At 34.0% G+C, this 20,437-nt stretch overlaps 1 protein-coding gene across 9 annotated transcripts in view; it reads left to right on the plus strand.

The window, feature by feature from the left end:
• The window catches only part of PDE5A (phosphodiesterase 5A), a 98,931-nt gene that overhangs the window by 52,446 nt on the left and 26,048 nt on the right, over positions 1-20,437 (plus strand). For all 9 annotated transcript variants that reach the window (XM_087963188.1, XM_026667073.2, XM_087963186.1 and 6 more), the window contains exons 4-9: positions 122-193; positions 676-765; positions 10,534-10,671; positions 11,487-11,554; positions 15,551-15,659; positions 19,083-19,167. In XM_087963188.1, coding sequence (XP_087819314.1) covers positions 122-193; positions 676-765; positions 10,534-10,671; positions 11,487-11,554; positions 15,551-15,659; positions 19,083-19,167 — 562 coding nt within the window. The remainder of the gene's footprint in view (positions 1-121; positions 194-675; positions 766-10,533; positions 10,672-11,486; positions 11,555-15,550; positions 15,660-19,082; positions 19,168-20,437) is intronic.

A 20,437-nucleotide genomic window follows, 5' to 3' on the forward strand; every position in this document is an offset into this window, starting at 1 on the left:
AGGATTTTTTTTAAAATTTCATACTTAAGTCTTGGACATCTCAGGTGACTATTAATTTCCTTATGTTTTTCATCTGAAACCTGTTTGAATGAACTATATTCCTATATTGATTTTTAATCAGGTGGTTGGTGTGGCACAAGCAATCAACAAAAAATCTGGTGGTGGAGCAACATTCACTGAGCAAGATGAGAAGGTATATTTTACAATTTAATTTTTAGTAATAAATGTTACCATGCCATCTAAAGTCCAGACAATTCTGGTAGGAATTCATTCATCCTTTCTAAATAGAATTTGTGATGAGTGTTTGTAGGACATCAGAATTAAAACGTGAACAAAAATGGCTCATGATCTCAACAAGATTCAGTTCTTACTTTTAAAAATGGAGGCCTACATTTAATATTTCACACAAGACTGAACATTGTCTGCATCTGTTTTTGTGTTTGCAAAATCACCACAACTCTTTACACTAGAATCTAGTTGCATGTAATATTGGTATTTTAAGACATATAAACAGCACTTAAAATAAAGTGCTTAGGAATTGGAAATAAAAAGCTTGTAAATGCTCATGCATAATTAAATAAAGGCGCATTTCCAAATACAAATCAGACTGTTAGAAGTTTGGGACTCCAAATCTGATAATCTTTAGTTTTATAACTTTTGATGTCCAATTTACAGGATTTTGCTGCTTACTTGGCATTTTGTGGAATTGTTCTTCACAATGCTCAGCTCTATGAGACTTCCCTTCTTGAAAACAGACGCAATCAGGTGAGGTAAAGATGTCGTCTCTATGGGTGTGGTGTGTATAAGGGATATACTATACTAAAAACACTTCTTTCATGTTTTTTTCATGTGCATCAGGCATAGCCAGAGGTGGTATTTAGCAGGTTCTGACCAGTTCTGAAGAACCGGTAGTGGAAATTTTGAGTAGTTCGGAGAACCGGCAAATATCACCTTTGACTGGAGATTTTACAGTATCCTTCCCCTGCCACGCCCACCAAGCCATGCCCACAGAACCGGTAGCAAAAAAAATTGAATCCCACCACTGGGTATAGCCAATATGTATGGTATGTAGTTTTGAGTGTACTTGGTGCCATAATTGGTAGCTCAAAGGAGCAGGAGATGTTGGCAGTATCCATTGCCATCTTCCTGCATTGAGATCTAACTTTGAAAAATGACTGGGGATAAGGAATAAAAGGTTGCATATATTAGAGAAGGAGATGACAGAAACTACAGAAGCTTAATCTAGCAGCTAAGGGCAGGTATATAAGCATTTCCTCCACAACAGTCACAATTTATCATGTGGCCCCTTGGGAAAATGAATTGCCCACCCCTGCAGTAGACTCCAACTAAACCTTTATGTTATCAGCTACTAAGGTTGAACTACAAACATAATTATTCCCAGAAGATGATGTGATTTCATCCTACTTTCTATCAAGGGATTCATACATAAGCCTAACAATTCCTGACAATAAAATGTGCCAGTGTACTTTGTAGTATGGCATTGAGGAGGGAAGTTTAATTCTTCCCTTGTTGGTTGCAATCCCCACCAAAATCTCAATATAGACCACTTTTATGCTGGACTTCACTGGAAATACTTTTTTCCAAATGTAATGGCTGTGGTGAGGCACCAATTGGCTGGAGAGTTCTGCTGCCTGCATCACGCTAATGAGCTGGAACATTTATACCTATTCTAACTACAGGTAATTCTTTTTTTATTAATTTTTAAAGACAAACATAAACAAACAAAACATAAAAACATCAACCTTTCTTCCATGAGTATACAAGCAGTGTGCTGGTTGGTTTACAAATTTTTTGTGCATCCATTTCATAGTCATCAATTACAGTTACATTGCATAATAACTCATATTCTCAATCAGAATTTAAATATCCTAATATTATTAATCAATCATTGACAATAACTTTATTCATTCATATTTTGCGAGATAACTATAATTTACTTAGTATTATTTTATAACAATTCATATAATCCTCCCAAATCTATCCTAAAAATTTTTTATAGATATAGTAAAAAAGAAAAAAAAATACATGTTTATATATTTATTATTTCCTAAGATTCTACATATTTCATTATTGTATTTTATTATCTAACCATTGATAGAAAAGGTACCAAATTTTATAAAACTGTTTATCCTCTTGCTCTCTAATTTCAAATGTCAATCTACTCATTTCAGCACATTCCAATATTTTCTTAATGATTTCCTCCTGCGATGGTATTTTCTCATTTTTCCAGTTTTTAGCAAATACAATCCTAGCCTCTGTTAATACATTTACAATCAGGTATTTCAAATCTTTGCTATATGTATCAGGTAAAATTCCTAATAAAAATATCTCTGGTTTCAAATCTATATGTTTTTTTGTCATTTTTTCCAACCACATGTGGATTTTAGTCCAGTATTTTCTAGCATCCGCACAAGTCCACCATATATGGTAATATGAGCCAGGTATCTGATGATATTTCCAACATTTTTCGGATTTGTTCTTGAACATTCTTGCTATTCTTTTCGGGGGGAAATGCCACCTGTAAAACATCTTATACAAATTTTCTTTATATGCTGTTGACATTGTCATTTTATAATTTTGAGACCGCAATTTTTGCCATTTCTCTAAATCAATCCCATATCCAAAATTCTTCCCCCAAGCAATCATAGTTTCTTTAACTTGTTCTTCTTCTAGTTTAATTTCTAATAAATATCCGTAGTTTTTTAATCACCTTTTCGTCAGTACCTGTCAAAATCTTATCTAAGTCAGTCAATTTGTCATAAAATCCTTCTGTTTTGAAATCTTTATCATACCTTGAGTGTATTTGCGCATATGAAAACCAATTCATCTTTATACCTTGTTCCTCTAGATTTTGCATCGATTTAAGTTCACCCTTTTCATTCAATATTTCCCCATATATAACTGTTTGTTCCTTCTTATATATTATAGGATAAGAAAATGCTTCTATAGTCGATAACCAGACTGGAATTTTCAAATAACATTGTCTTTTAATCTTCTCCCAATTTAACCACAAAGACTCCCGTATATGGAGTCTTCTAAAATATCCCTGTATTTTAGTTCCCTTGTACCATAAAAAAGCGTGCCACCCCAACAACAAATCATGTCCTTCTAATGTCAACAATCTAGTATTTCTTAATGTTATCCATTCCTTCACCCACATCAAATTTGTAGCTTGGTAATACAGCTCCCAATTAGGCAAACCAAATCCTCCTCTAATTCTAGCGTCTTGCAAAAGTTTTAACTTTATTCTCGCTTTCTTACCTTGCCATATATATTTCAACACAATTTTATTTAAATCTTCAAAATAGTCTTTTCCAAGCCTAATTGGGATTGTTTGAAACAAATATAAGATTCTGGGTAATATATTCATCTTGATTGTTGAAATTCTCCCTATTAATCTAACTACAGGTAATTCTTAATGTACAACCAGTCGTTTAATGTCCCTTCAAACTTACAATGGACTCAAAAACAGTTATTTATGACCCATCCTGTTTACAACTGCCTCACTACCCCCATGGTTGCATAATTGCATTTCAGGTGCTTGGCAATTAGCTTGCATTTATGACAGGTAACAACAACAGTTGGATGATTGTCTTTTGTGAGATTCTTTGCTGTTTTCCAGAACAAAAATGGTAGACATAAATTGGATATGCTGGATTCAGACTTACTACTATATATTTCACTAAACAGTTATCATAAAATTAATCGTAAAATCAAGTCTGGTCATATGATGACTTAATTTATGACTGCAACAACACACCACCAAAATTATGGGCTAATTGTGCTTGTAAATGAAGGCCTGACTATATTCTGTAATCCTTATTATAACCAGAACATGAGAAGCATCTTGATCCACCATCATCCACCAGTCTGAGTTCACCTTTCTACATTAACTTTGCAATTAGGGACTATGCCCTCTGGATTCTTTTAACAGAAAGATTGGATTCATCATAGAGCTACTGTGTTCTGAGAAAATGCATTTTTCCCATGTCATTCAATGGGAAAATAAAAGTAAGAAGAAATTTGGAATACAGTATATTGCTTCTATTTATGTATTCTTCTTGGGATAGATCAAATGCTTAAAGGGAAACAAAAATGAAGGAAGATACAGTCAGAACAACTCGTTCTTCCTAGTCATAAATTCCATATTTTGGAATGAGCTTGAGGTGGAATAAATCCTGTTCCTTCCTGTTCTGTAAATTTGTTCAGACACCAAGGCTCCCCAATATGTATTAATAGGGTGTTTACTATAACTGGTACGGTAGAACTGTTCTTTCAGTATGCTTTGAAGGGTGTGACATCTACTTATGTACTTTGTTAAAGGATTACTTATGTTCTACTACTTTTTACAGAGGGAAGTATGTTGGCTTGCCCTTACCAGTATGTAAAAACATTGGTAGGAATCAAATGGGTGGATAGGGCTCCCAAGCTTTCCCAGGATTTTAAAGTTGTTTGCAAAAACTGTCAACATACCAGCTTAAGATCTTTACCAGATCTGAAATTCTGTGTTACTTTGCTTTCCTAAGCAGTATCTCCTGCTTCTTATTAACAGCTTGAGAATTGCCCTAAAAAATTGTTTCATCCACTCATGCTACAATTTTCAGAGAAATGAAATACACATTGAGTCAATGAGTTAAACATCATTAGATATAAGCCTTCAGTAGTTTATGAATATATTTAGTAAAGAATATATTTGATTAAAACAATCAAATATTCTGTTTCAGAAGTTAGGCAAATGTTTTTTGTTTTCTGCACTTATGAATTCAGATGATAAGCATTATCATCAGATAAGCATTATATTTACCAGTATTAGTTTGCATACTTCCTTTTCTCATCATTTTCAGAAATTGCTTGTTACTTGCTCTTCCACTATTAGGAACCTTTGGATTTACAAGTTTTACAGTACTGGGTCAGTAACTTCAATTCATATTGAAAGAAATTTTAAGCACATGTTTAATAAACTTAAAATGGTGGGGGGAGATGAGCAGTAAGATGGTGATTGTAACTTTGAATTTTGAAAGTTATAAATGGAATAAGGATCCAGAAAAAATGAAATAAGATTTTGGAACCCTTCCCATTGGAAAACGCTTTTGTTTTGAATTCTTTAAAACAATCATATAAAAGAGGACTTTAAAAATGAGAACTAGTAAGAACTAAAGATTATAATTAAAGGAGAAGAACATTCAAACACAACTTATAAATGCAGAATACAAAATAGATAGACTGTTTTTAAAGGATCCTATGGAAGAGAAGCAAGTTTTATCTGACAACATTGAGACTAATTTGGAAGTGGATTTAAAGATGACAAACTATAAGAATGACATGGAAAAAGATGTTGCACTGGATATACAAACCACCTCCCCCCACTAATGTCTTAATAATTAAAAGGGATATATAAATAAACCAAGAGAATGACTAAATAATTTTCCTGAATTCGATTTACAAAACAGGCTTGTAAATGTTTTGAAGGATTTTGTGAGAACAGAAAGAAAAAGTGAAAATAAATCAAGTTCTTGGACATTATTTGAAATTACTAAAGATCAAGATTATTAGGAGTAAAATCTGAACAAGGTTAAAATAGATACATTATTTTTAGTAACTCTTAATGAACCTTTGTGATGTCATGGATGAAATGACAAGACTTTTAAGGATTTGTTTATAGATAAGAGAGAGAATGTGAGAAGGAGATCATTTGCTATATTTTAAGAAGAGGTGATAAGTTATTAAAATTGTTTATTGTTTGTTGTGATAAAGAGGGAAGTCATTTCTTTATATATTTCTATTTTTTTCTTTTAGTAGGTATTTGTTTTATCCTTGCAGTTGTAATTTTTAATAAAATTCATATTAAAAATATTCTGGGATACTATCATTGGAATCTATCAGTATCCCTTTGATTGGCGGCAGGTCCAATTCCAGAGAAGAATTAATTTGGTTAAGTAGGATCATCTACTAACTTAAAATTTTCTATCATAGTTTAGTTCCACTGACATTATTAGACTGTGTTTACTCAAGTTGGAAGAAGACCTCGGAGGTAAAATTACAAAATACTGCCCTATCTTTTACAGGCTTGCATTATTTGGTTTTTACCAAAGCTAAAGAAATGGTCATTTAGCAGATAATATTTATTGATCTGTAGAGAAATAATGCTGAAATTTTTCCTTAGGGGAACCTTAAATAAACTTTTGGAGGCAGCTAAATAATCTTGTTTGTATAAAATATCATAGAACCTTTATCATAGATGCATATATGAAGCATATGAAGCATATGAAGAACGGTTACAGGAACTGGGCTTGGCTAGTCTAGTGAAGAGGAGGACCAGGGGAGACATGATAGCAGTCTTCCAATATTTGAGGGGCTGCCACAGAGAGGAAGGGGTCAAGCTATTTTCTAAAGTACCTGTAGGCCAGACAAGGAATAATGGATAGAAACTGAACAAGGAGAGATTTAATCTGGAAATAAGGAGAAACTTTCTGACAGTGAAAACAATCAACCAATGGAACAGCTTGCCCTCGGAAGTTGGTGGAGTGCCATCACTTGACACTTTCAAAAAGAGATTGGACTCCCATCTGTCAGAAATGGTGTAGGGTCTCTGGCTTGGGCAGGGGGTTGGACTAGATGACCTATAAGATCCCTTCCAACTCTGATTATCTGTTAACTGTTAACCACATCTGATTCCTTATTCTGCCTAAAGCAATATTATTGGCAGCTCTGAAGTTTTGGATAAAAACCCATAAAGGCTTAAGCTTTGCCAGATAAGTATCCCTTTGTGGATCAACTGATCTCAGTAATAATCTCAGTCATAGCATGCTGTAATATACTATCTTCAACTTTACAGGAATGTAAATCCTAATTTTTGTCTGTTAAACAAAAGGACATGGGTTGGTATGCTGCTGATTTTATTGTGAATGCACTTCGTGTATTTAACTTACGTCAAATAAATTCCCTAGTAGATAAGACAAATTTCCTTTCTTCTCAATCAGTTTGAAGATGCAAATTCTGTTTCAGAAACTATATTATTAGGGAGAAAACAAGACAGTTATTAATCCAACCTGACTGAAATTAAATTAATTTGGGAATTTTTATTTAAAATGTTACAGCAGTTTGTTTTGTAACTGGAAGTAGTTTTATTTTTATGCCCTTGCATATACCTTAAAATGTAGCTATTAGTTATAAGTATTCAAACTTTTAGCAGTTTAGTAGTGGTATTTTATTGCTTCACTGGATTCTTGTTTCTTCCTATGTAACTTAATTTTTTTGATAGATTTCCATTTGTACTCTGTAAATTCTACTGTATAACTGTATAGTTAGTGACCATAATGAAGACAGTCTGTTCTGTTTGTCATTATAAATTGAATGCTATTTTTCTTTGGTAGAAATTCAAAATATAAATCTAATTTCTTTAGTGTCCTTTTCCTCCTGCTTTCCTCTTCCTAATATCTGGTAAATATTTATAGTTATTCAGAATCTTAACATTATATGAATAATTAGAAATTTATGTCTCCTTGGGTTGTTGTTTTCAGAGATATTTCCTTATCAATTCCTCAATCTCTTAACAACAGCAGATATACTAATATAATTGAAAAGTTTTTAAAAGTGAGGGAGATTAGAGAGGTGCCTTGAAAGTAGCCTATGTAGACTTCCGGTTTGTCGGCCGCGAGCGGCAGGATTTGCGAAGCTGCGCGATCCCTGCCGCGCTAGCCGTTTTTGGGGCTCCGACCCAGCCGGGTACGGAGCTAGGCTGCCTGCAGGGGCAGCTGAAGGTAGGGGGATCCGGAGAAGGGTTTGGGGGTGCTGCAGACTCCCTCCCTGGCCGGCAGAACTCCCTTTTCCCAGGACGGTGCAGCGGCGGTCTGTAATGGCCGCCACAAAGAAGCTGGCAGCCGGGTAAGAATGCGCAGGAGGAAGTGGAGAAAGTGATTGAGAGGAGAAAGTTTTTCTTGGCTCCTAGGACTCTAAGACATATCTAATAAAATTCCTGAAAAGTATGACTTTCTGAATAATACCTGCCAGAAGAGGAAAAAGCGGCTGTTTGAAGGTGCTGAAAGGATAGCTTTCCTCTTTTTCCTACGGAATAAATAACTGGATATTAAGAAACCTATTTCTTTTAGGTGAAAATTGGTTTTAAGCGATGAGTGGGAAGAGAGAGGATTAAAAAGAAAACATTTGTATGCTAAGACTTTGTTGGAGCAGATGCCTTAAGGATTTGAAGACTAGAATATATTGCAATAAGATTTTAAACAGATTTGGACTTTCTTTCTCTTGGATTGATATTACCCCAGAAGGAGAAAGTGAGAACTCTGCCTTGGTTTGGACTGACTGATAACTTTGGGACTGTTTTATTTTTTTATTTTCTTTTGAATATTCTGGTTGTTGTAAGAAGAAAGAAGGGGAAAAGAAAAGAAAAGATTTATAATGGCTCTTTCTGTTGAGGAACTAAGAAAAGAATATGAACAAGCAAAAAAATGGTAAAGATGGTGTGGAAGAAGCTTTCCTTTTCTTAGAAATGGCGCTTATTAATTATCAACAAACATTACAACAGATGAAGACAGCAGAGGAACAAGAAAGAAAGAAAGGAGCCATTTTTAATGAATCTCAGAACTTGATCCAGAAAGAAGGAAGAGAGAAAGAAAAGAAAAGAAGAGAAAAGAAGAAAATTAAAGGACTTAAGGACTTAAGATCTAAAAAACATTTAAGAAAGGGAAAAATAAGGTGCAAAACCAATATGATGATAGTAAACAAAAGGGAAAAGGAATACGACAGAGAAGGGAAGCTGGCAAGGCAGAGGCTAGAAGAAGGGGGTAGAAAGGTTTGTTGGGAGAAGAAAGAAAGGGAAAAGGTGGAGAAAAGCTACAATGTTTTGAAATTAAATGAAAAAAAGAAATTTTTTTTGGATAATGGATAAAGTATAATTTTTTTTAAAAAAAAAAGATTTTGCAAGGTACATAAGATGAGATGGTAGTATTGTAATGATTTAAGAGTTGATAAGAGATTAAAATGTTAAAATGTTTAAAAATGATTGGCTTTAAAACTTAATAATAGGGAGGTTTAGAATATTGTTTTAATTAAAGAGTTTAATAAGACTATGGTATTGATGTTATTATAAAATTTTTATTATAGTATCTTTTTAATATTTGGATTTATTGTCTAATTATGTACTTAATTATGTTGGATGTATTAGTTAGATAGAATGTACCAAGCAAAATCGGATTGGGTATTAGATATCATTTTAAAGATTAATTTGATTAACTTAGGGGGAGATAGAAAGGCATCATACTCTGATTAATGATTTCAGGAGAAACTTATTTTCTTTTTTTTTTATAAGGAATGAGACAAAGGGATGATAAAAATGGACAAAAGATACAAATATAATGATTCAAATTAAGATGATTAATTAAGATAGAAGTAAGAAGTGTGAAATATGTGGGGAAGTTAATATAGAAGGCTTAGAATGGTAAATAAAATAAGTAATGATATGTAAGATGAGCATGAATATAATTGAAGTCTATGAAGAGAGAGACACCTGGGTCCAAGTTACTTTCCAAAAAGATTTTTTTATGTTTTGTGTGTTGTGTGTATATGTTTTTTTGGGGGAGAATTAGTTAAAAATTGTAGAAATATAGATTGAGAATAATGGTAACTAAGTCAGAAAGAAACAGATGAAATAATAATAATGATATTGAATAAGAGTAAAGAGAAGTAAAGAGAAATTGAATAAGAGGTTTTGGTATGTTGTATGGAAATGGTTTAAAACAGAATTATAATTTATCTGACTTGTTAAATTGACAATGAAAAAAGGTTTAAACATGTAATGAATAATGACAATTTGTGTGTTTTAAAAATTAATAAAACTTGTTTTAAAAAAAAAAAAGAAAGTAGCCTATGTAGAATTGTACAGCACTGTCAAACATCATGAATTGACCACAGGAAATATTTATGCCATTTTATATGATGTCATAAATGGTTTTATAAAATTTGCCAAATTACATTTTGTAATTTAGCTCATCTGAGGTATCTTGGTTCAAAATGTGTTGCTCTATGATGTACCATTTTGCCCAGTTAAAGGTTACTCTTTCAGCCCAACATATTGCACAAGATTGTTATTTAGGAATAAAATTGAGGGTGTTTTTTTTTTACATAGGGTGCCTTGAGTTCCAACTGGAAGATGTTTCTTTTAATGTGCTGAATAATACTATAGTAGAATGCAAAACGTAAGGGCCTCTTCCTGGACAAACTGATATATAGATTCTGTAGGAGGAGACTGTAGATGCTCTGTAAGGTCAAAATGTATACACAATTCTGGGGAGGAAATGTAAGTGTAAAACTGTAATCAATATGTGGGCAGAGGTCTTGCAAAGTTTATGCTGTTCAAATTGCAAGCAATAATTCATTATTATTTTTTACATTAATGCCACCATATGGTTTTCTCAAAAAAATCCAAGGGGGGTGGGGAAATCTGCCTTCAAGATGATTAAAGTATGATTAATTTGACATATTTTTTTCCTTTCGTTGCAGGTACTTCTTGATCTTGCCAGTTTAATATTTGAGGAACAGCAATCATTAGAAGTCATTTTGAAGAAGATAGCTGCCACTATAATTTCCTTCATGCAAGTGCAAAAGTGCACCATTTTCATAGTGGATGAAGACTGTTCAGTAAGTACAGACCCTGACTGTATTCTCAACTGGCTAATTGTCAATTGTGTCAATGGCAAAGTGCGTATCTGCACAATTACAGATACCAGTAGTGTTTTAGTCAGTTGGATTGGTTAACAGTTTTTGATGCCTTGTTAAATCCTAACATGACTACTACATGGCAACAAATACCCTTAGGTAGTATTAAGAAGCTTAATATGAAATTAGGCTGCCAACCACAATATAATATTAAAAACATATGATGCCCATGTTGAAAGGCCAGCATTAATTGTAAATTGGTTATGGGTACAATTTAAGGCATTGTGTTGACCTTTTGCATCCTAACATACTTGGGCTTGGCTGTTAGAGATGGCTAATGTTAACATGATCCTACTCAACCAAGGTCAACCAGAGAAACCCTATTGAAGACGCTGTCATTTCCCAGGTTTGTTACTCTGATTCATTGGAAAGAACCATCTCTTTTATGGAAGCTAGAGAAAGCAGACTTTGGGAAATGCACAGGTATAAAATTGCCTATTTTAAAAAGGATAGTATATGAATCATCATCATATTCAACATACAAGGTGAAGCTCATTAAGTATTAAATTAAATTGAGCCTAATATACTGTATAAATTAGAAAAAATTGTATAAACATTCTAATATGTTGGTTTTGCTTATCCTGGCTCTTAAAAATGCTTTATGAAATACAGTAAACCATTGATAGTTTTTTGAAGTCATTTTTCATGAGGCAGAAAATAAATGAATTACCCTTTTTACAATATAAACAATTTTACTAAACATTTTAACTAAGCCCAAACTCTGTTCTTATATTTAGGATTCATTTTCCAGTGTTTTTCACATGGAATATGAAGAAATAGAAGATTCCAGTGAGACCCACAAAAGGTAAAAGGATGAGATTCAAGAGATTTTCATGGCTTTACGCAGATACTTTTCCTTAATAGTACAAGCCAGCAGAGTTCAGCACTCAGAAACATGACCAGCCTGACCCCATTTAAAAGGATAGCTTGTACATTGCATTAGTTTCAGCGAGATTAGCAAAGGGAGGTGGTGTTCATTTCGATCAGCTTTAACAGTCAATTCAATTTAGTTTATTACAGTCATAGACCAGAGACCAGAACAAATGAAAACACTCAGTAAATGTACTATTAAAAATTCTAGTATAATATAATAAATAACAACTAAAATCTATGATAAAATCCAGTCTGTCAATTATACATGGTCTAACTATATTAAAATTACAATCCATAAAATGTGTGGCCCGCTGTAGGTTCAACACTAAAAGGGAAAGGGATAAGCAGTGCAAAGGGTGTGCCACATTTGTTACATAACATGGACACGTGTTTCTGATGAATCCCCAGTGCAGAAACTAGCCACCTGTGCTGTAATTATGGACTCTTCATCTTTAAGCACCCACTGGAGATAAGCAATGTCGGAATGGCCAGGATAGCTAGCAATTATTGGCAGAATACGTTTTTTCCGACTCTGTGCAAAAGGAACATCAAAGAGTACCTGGCCCACAGTCTCCACATCTCCTGAGCCACAGGAACAAAGTCAATGGTATCAGCATTCACAGATGGAAGAGTTGGAGATGTGGCATATACATCTTTTTCTTCTTTTTTGGAACAATGTATCACTTTACACCAACAATTTGTGTGTGTGGGGGGGCAACCTATAAGTACTTTTTAATGTGTGCTGACTAACTTGTCCAGCATAAAATTCCCGCCTAGAAATGTGGAAAGGGAAGTAAGAGATGCAGAGAAGCCTGCCATTGATTCTGCAGAGGGCATTCTTTTGCCAGTAAACCTTCTGTTATTTGAGTGCTCTGAAAGACCCTGAATCTGATGAAGCTTAGCTTAGAAGGCAATTTCCCAGTGCTTCCTTTTTCTTTTTTTTTCTTCATGCTGGAGATGAGTGGCTGCCATCTAGTGGCATTATAGGTGCCTTGGCATCTACTGTATGGGTCTTGTATGGCTCACAGCCTTGCAAGCACTTCTTGTTTCTGATATTCAATTATTCATCAATTTATTAAAATTCACTGCTGTGAGTGTTTCCAAAACTATAATAAACAGATACAAATATATTAAATAAGTAACTTGCTTTTTCTCCAGGAATTCTCAAGGTCATGTACGTGCTACTCTTTCCTCAAAGCTACAGTCTGGGGGAGAGGTTGAGTAGACAAATAAATGAGTGGCCCAAAGTCACCCAAACAGCTTATTCCTGGCTTTCCCAAGACTTAGCCCACCATGCTAACCCCCATGCCACACAGACTCATTCAAAGGGGCTTGTCCCTCTACCACTTCTGTGGATCAGATCTGGACATCCAAGAAGTCCATTCAACTTCTCCATTTTTATTACTTAACTCTGCAGCATCCTTAACCAATTATTTAAATTGGTTTAGTTTTGTTGGTTGAACTAACTTATGCAATTGTATTAATTGTGTTCCATCAGAATGAAATGAGGTATCAATTAGATGCATTTAAGATTGAAACGTCAACCAGCCTAGTTGAGTCGTTTCCATATTTACAACCTGAGTAAACTATGAATTCTTATTTCAAGGAGGCCTGCAAATTAATTTTTCTAAAAAAACCAGAACTACACAGTCTAATATTTTGTCTAATATAATAGCTCTTATGCCTTATAAAAAGTCCTTTTTTGTAACAAACAGATGAAAGGAGAGAATGATTCAAACAGAAAACAGTTAATAATAGCAGATTTATGAAACATTAGTCATGGCAGAGAGATGTTTTGAAACTGTTTATTTTTATTTTTATTTTCCATAACAGTCAAAAGAGCTTTAGAATCTGGAGTCTTCAAAATGCTCTCGTGATCTGCCCAGTGAACAGTGATATAGATGCATGAATTTTAAACGGAAGATTATCAGTCCAGTGCAAAAGTATAGAGTACAGGTAGACTTTGACTTGCAGCTATTTGTTACAATGGCACTAGGAAAGTGGCACTAGGAAAGTGACTTGTGACCAGTTTTCACACTTATGACCATTGCAGAAATCCTCATGGGTCACATGATAAAAAATCGGGCACTTTTCCACTGGCATGTATTCATGACCTTTGCACTGTCCCACGGTCATGTGATCACCATTTGTAACCTTCCAACTGGCTTCTGACAAGCAGAGATCGATGAGGGAAGCCAGATTTGCTTAACAACTGCCTGATTCACTTAACAAATGCAGAAATTTTTTAACAACTGTGGTAAAAAGTTGTATGGGGCGCAACTGACTTAACAACTGTCTTGCTTAGCTATGGAAATTTTGGACTTAGTAGTGGTTGTAAGTAGTACCAAAACAACAATGATACTGTAAAAGTGGGGTTAGAATGAATTTGGTATTTTTTTAGAGCAAATGTCTGTTTTTGAAGAAAATATTTGTACCCATCAACAAGGCTATTAAGAAGAATACCAAGTTAGTTATTAGAAATCATGTTTCAGGATTTTGATGAGGGCATTGCAAAAAGTTTTTATTTTGTTCTTAAAATCTTGGGGAAGACATAGTTAAGGAATTAAATATCTAAGCTCTGTACTTGCTTTCAGCTACTCCAATAATGCCTCTAAACACTGATTCAGTATATTAATGGTTTTTCCTTGTATATAATACATTTGTATCAATCCTGATTCTGAGATGACCTTTTAAAAATGTAAAATGTTGATGTTTTTAATATTTATGGTTAGGCACCTCAAAAGTTAGATGTAGCATAAATCTTCCTGATCTCAGGGTCAGGCTTAAGACTGATTAGAGAGGCAGGTGTATATACATCTTCCCATAGGATGCAGGGGCATTTCTTGAAAATAAAGATTTTGTTGAAGGTTATCATGTCTACTTCCCAGAGACATATTATACAATAGATAGTCTGTGACTTACAACAGTTCATTTAAGTAATCATTAGAAGTTATATTATCAATGAAAAAAATGATTTATGCATGTTTTCCACGCTTACGACCTTGTAACATCCCCATGGTCACATGTTTTACATTCAGATGCTTGACAACTGACTCATATTGTGGTTGAAGTATCCCAGAGTCCTGTGATTGTCTTTTGTGACTTTCTAACAAGCAAAGTCAATGAGGAAACCAGATTTGTGACTTTCTTTTTTTTCTTTTTTTTAATAAATAAATTTTATTAAATTTACAATTAAAAACATATCGACATTACATACACAAAAGGGAAAAAAAAAAAAAGAACACTCGGTCTTACAAACCGGAAAGAAAAGAGAAGAAGAGATGTAAAAGAAAGAAAGAAACAAAGAAAGAGAAAGAGAAAAAAGAAAGAGAAAAAGAAAAAAGTACAGAGATAAACTGCTTAATGGACAATGGGTAATTTAAGCATAGATATCGATAAGATGTGTGTACTCAAATTAAGGTAGGAGAATTGGATCTTGCAGACTGTCAAAAGGATATTGTCTGTTTTTAAACGCATCCTTTCCCCCTTTTTTTGATTTGTGACTTTCTAACAAGCAAAGTCAATGAGGAAACCAGATTCACTTAACAGTTGTGTTACTAATTTAACAGGTGCTCTGATTAACTTAACAAATGTGGCAAAAAAACCTCATAAAATGGGGCAAAACTCACTTAACAAATTTCTCACTTAACAACATAAATTTTGGGCTCAATTGTGGTCATAAGTTGAGGATTACCTGTACTTAAGCTACTGAATGGAAAATTACTGGATTAATCATCATAGCCACTAATGTCCCAGAGTTCAAGCATGGTAGCTGTATCCAAAGCTCTCATAAGAAATCTAGCACTGTTTGGAACATTGGCCATTGATACAACATGCTTTCCATATGATTAATTGACCATTAAATTTGCTTCTAAAAGTAGGTAATTAATGTAGTGAACTGAGTCCATTTCTCTTTATATCTCAACAGAGACAATGATACAAACCAAATTAATTATATGTATGCCCAGTATGTCAAGAATACTATGGAGCCTCTTAATATTCCACATGTACGCCAAGACAAAAGATTTCCTTGGGCAGTAAGTAAAATGAGCCAACATACAAAAATTGAATGGGCATATGGTTTTTACTGCTTTGTCATACCATTGTTTGTAGTCAGTCTGCATGATCCTTTTGCTGCAACCAACTAGGGGTGCCACTGTTTCTTCAGCTTTACAGAAGTGGCATTTGCTGCCTGATGTTGTCTTTTCAATTCTGGTTTTGTATACGTTTGTTCTTAAGGATTGATTTTGTGCAACCAGAATTAGCTCCTCTGTCTCCTTTCCTGATCTTAGTCATTGCCAGGCCTTGTTGTTATCTACTTTGCTGGCTAGATTTGATTTTGGTTTTTTGCATACTGGCCATGTAATACTTTGCCTTACCATCTTGGTAAGCTTGAGTCTACTATTTAAGCTGTATATCTTAAGCTGTAATTACTGGAATTGCCTAAATATTAATTGCCTTGTATTTTCTCCACTGAGCTTGGACTTTAAGATCTTCTTCACTGTCATGATGTATTCACTTCAGTGTGCTTGATGTTGTTTGAAGGATGTCCATGCATTTGTAGTGAACTTCTTCATACACACCCTTATGTTATTTCCATAGGGCATTTTGATTCCTTCAGTGTTCATTATTTTGTCCTATTAACAATAAGGATGGCACATTTATCCTGTCCCAACTCCATTGCAATATCTTGGCTATATTATATGAATGAACAGGATTGAGCAACAATGCTACTTCAGATTATCTTTTTCCATATATATCTAAGGATATTCCCAATCATCCTTCTTCCATATAGCTTCAGATCATGTAAAGGAGGTAGGATATCTTGACAGATGTTTTTGATTTGATAGCCGTGGTCTAACTTGTTCAATATTGTTGACAGAGGAATCATACAATGACACACAGTAATGGTGATAGTGAGTCTCCTTAAAAGATTCATCTCTTGATATTTACCTCTCCCAGTGTATTACCATTGACCAGTATTGTGATATATTTTTTTTTAATCAAGTTTTATTAATTTTTAAAACACACAAATTATCATTATTTATTACATGTTTAAACCTTTTTTCATTGTAAATTTAACAAGTCAGATAAATTATGATTCTGTTTTAAACCATTTCCATATAACATACCAAAACCTCTTATTCAATTTCTCTTTACTTCTCTTTACTCTTATTCAATATCATTATTATTATTTCATCTGTTTCTTTCTGACTTAGTTACCATTATTCTCATTCTATATTTCTGTAAGTTTTTACTAATTCTCCCCCAAAAAAACATATACACACAACACACAAAACATAAAAAAATCTTTTTGGAAAGTAACTTGGACCCAGGTGTCTCTCTCTTCATGGACTTCAATTATATTCATGCTCATCTTACATATCATTACTTATTTTATTTACCATTCTAAATCTTCTATATTAACTTCTCCACATATTTCACCCTTCTTAATTCTATCTTAATTAATCATCTTAGTTTGAATCATTATATTTGTATCTTTTGTCCATTTTTATCATCCCTTTATCTCATTCCTTATAAAAAGGAAGAAAATAAGTTTCTCCTGAAATCATTAATCAGAGTATGATGCCTTTCTATCCCCCTAAGTTAGTCAAATTAATCTTTAAAATAATATCCAATACCCAATCCGATTTTGCTTGGTACATTCTATCTAACTAATACATCCAAAATAAATAAGTACATAATTAAACAATAAATCCAAATATTAAAAAGATACTATAATAAAAATTTTATAATAACATCAATACCATAATCTTATTAAACTCTTTAATTAAAACAGTATTCTAAACCTCCCCTATTATTAAATTTTAAAGCCAATCATTTTTAAACATTTTAACATTTTAATCTCTTATCAACTCTTAAACCATTACAATACTACCATCTCATCTTATGTACCTTGCAAAATCTTTTTTTTTAAAAAAAATTATACTTTATCCATTATCCATAAAAATTTCTTTTTTCCATTTAATTTCAAAACATTGTAGCTTTTCTCCACCTTTTCCCTTTCTTTCTTCTCCCAACAAACCTTTCTACCCCCCTTCTTCTAACCTCTGCCTTACCGGCTTCCCTTCTCTATCGTATTCCTTTTCCCTTTTGTTTACTATCATCATATTGGTTTTGCACCTTATTTTTCCCTTTCTTAAATGTTTTTTAAATCTTAAGTCCTTTAGTTTTCTTCTTTTCTCTCTTCCTTCTTTCTTGATCAAATTCTGAGATTCATTAAAGATGGCTCCTTCCTTTCTTTCTTGTTCCTCTGCTGTCTTCATCTGCTGTAATGTTTGTTGATAGTTAATAAGCGCCATTTCTAGAAAAAGGAAAGCTTCTTCCACACCATCTTTACCATTTTTTTTTTGCTTGTTCATATTCTTTTCTTAGTTCCTCAACAGAAAGAGCCATTATAAATCTTTTCTTTTCTTTTCCCTTTCTTTCTTCTTACAACAACCAGAATATTCAAAAGAAAATAAAAAAAATAAAACAGTCCCAAAGTTATCAGTCAGTCCAAACCAAGGCAGAGTTCTCACTTTCTCCTTCTGGGGTGATATCAATCAAAGAGAAAGAAAGTCCAAATCTGTTTAAAATCTTATTGCAATATCTTCTAGTCTTCAAATCCTTAAGGCATCTGCTCCAACAAAGTCTTAGCATACAAATATTTTCTTTTTAATCCTCTCTCTTCCCACTCATCGCTTAAAACCAATTTTCACCTAAAAAAATAGGTTTCTTAATATCCAGTTATTTATTCCGTAGGAAAAGAGGGAAAGCTATCCTTTCAGCACCATCCAACAGCCGCTTTTTCCTCTTCTGGCAGGTATTATTCAGAAAGTCATACTTTTCAGGAATTCTATTAAATATGTCTTAGAGTCCTAGGAGCCAAGAAAAACTTTCTCCTCTCAAGCACTTTCTCCACTTCCTCCTGCGCATTCTTACCCGGCTGCCAGCTTCTTTGTGGCGGCCATTACGGACCGCCGCTGCACCGTCCTGGGAAAAGGGGTTCTGCCAGCCGGGAGGGGGTCTGCAATACCCCAACCCCTTCTCCGGATCCCCTACCTTCAGCTGCCCCTGCAGGGCAGCCTAGCTCCGACCCGTCTGGGTCGGAGCCCCAGAAGCGGCTAGCGCGGCAGGGATCGCGCAGCTCGCAAATCCCTGCCGCTGAGCCGACAAACCGGAAGTTTCCAGTATTGTGATGTTGATCCTTGCACAAACCTTCTGAAGTTTCTAGTGAATAATATTATTTGTAGGCACTTGATCATCCAATCATGTGTCAGGAAATTGAGTGCCTTCTTGTAATCAATCCAAGCTATATTTTAAATGGGTTTTGATTTTCATGTCCAAAGGAGTCCTAGAAGTCACAGTCTCCTGATTCCTAGGTCAGTTCTAAAAGCGCTACACTAAGCTCTCTTATGTAGTTAATAAAGTAATATATTTTGCTTTTTCCTTAACAGAATGAATGTTCTGACTGTACAAATCAGCACATTGAAAGCTTGCTCTGCACGCCTATAAAAAATGGAAAGAAGAATAAAGTGATAGGTATAACATTTTGAAGTTTTCAATTATGCTTCAGTTTCTGTACTTAATGGGATTTTATTCCCACTGGAAATGGGGTGTGTGTGGAAGCAATGTGTGGAGTTTCTAAGATCATTCTTCACTAACAACCTATCCTTGTACATATCCATGTGCAATGAAAAGAAATGAATTTAGTATTAAGGTGTCATAGGGACAAATTTTGTATACTGACCTAAAATAAGTATTTTTGGAAAAACCTGGATAAATATAAATGTACTCTTCAAAATAAGATGCTTTGGATTAGGGAATTTGGGGTTATAGAAGAATGTCCTGGTTTGTGTAAAATTATGAAACAAACTATAGTAGTTTTCCTATAGGAAAAAGCACTTCATTTTCTGCAAAGTGGAGCACCTAAAGTTAGCTGATGATGTTGGCTCAGTACAATTCCATCTGAGCAGTGGTTTCTGAAATTTAGAATTCTGTGGGCTGGATCTTGGAGCACTATACTCTATGCCAACAATAAGCTTGGACTCACAGAATCCTGAGCCTATGGAAGATAGTCACTAATGCTTTTCTAGAACTTAAAAGGTCATGGACTACTATTACAGATAAGATCAATCTATTATTAATAAACTTTATTTTTGGCAAGAAAACAACATGTTTGGACTTTTATTTCACTTGTCCCATATTATGTGCTGACATAAAGTGCAAAACAGTTCTTCTTTAAGAAATTTTGTTATGAAAATGAAAGGCATCTTTGGGTCAAATATGCTTCTTTTATTCTTGTAAATCAGTGCACTGTAATGAAGTACTGTCATTTTTTAAAGCAAAATGTGCACTGTTGTGCTGTCTTACAGGTATTAAGCTACAAACATACAGTGGCAAACTTTATCCAGCTGTTTCTGAGAAACACTCAAGCAGTGCTAGATCGCTGGTCTTTATTGCCTCAAACCTTCAGGTCTTCACTCAGGCAGTTAAGGCTTAGATGCTTTGGGTCAGGGTGAGCAAAGCTCCATTTTGAAAAATACAACTCATTTTACTTCTGAATGCCATTTAATTATCTTATTTTGTTTTAGTGGCACGTATGGTTTTTCTTTCTCCAAAGTCACCTTGTTTGACTTAGACAGTCATGTAGAATAGAATAGAAATAGAATAGAATAGAATAGAATAGAATAGAATAGAATAGAATAGAATAGAATAGAATAGAATAGAATAGAATAGAATTCTTTATTGGCCAAGTGTGATTGGACACACAAGGAATTTGTCTTGGTGTATATGCTGTCAGTGTACATAA

Source organism: Notechis scutatus, chromosome 4 (assembly GCF_049901735.1).
Source record: "Notechis scutatus isolate UNSWTSFEM ecotype Mainland chromosome 4, rNotScu1.2, whole genome shotgun sequence".
NCBI lineage: Eukaryota > Metazoa > Chordata > Lepidosauria > Squamata > Elapidae > Notechis > Notechis scutatus.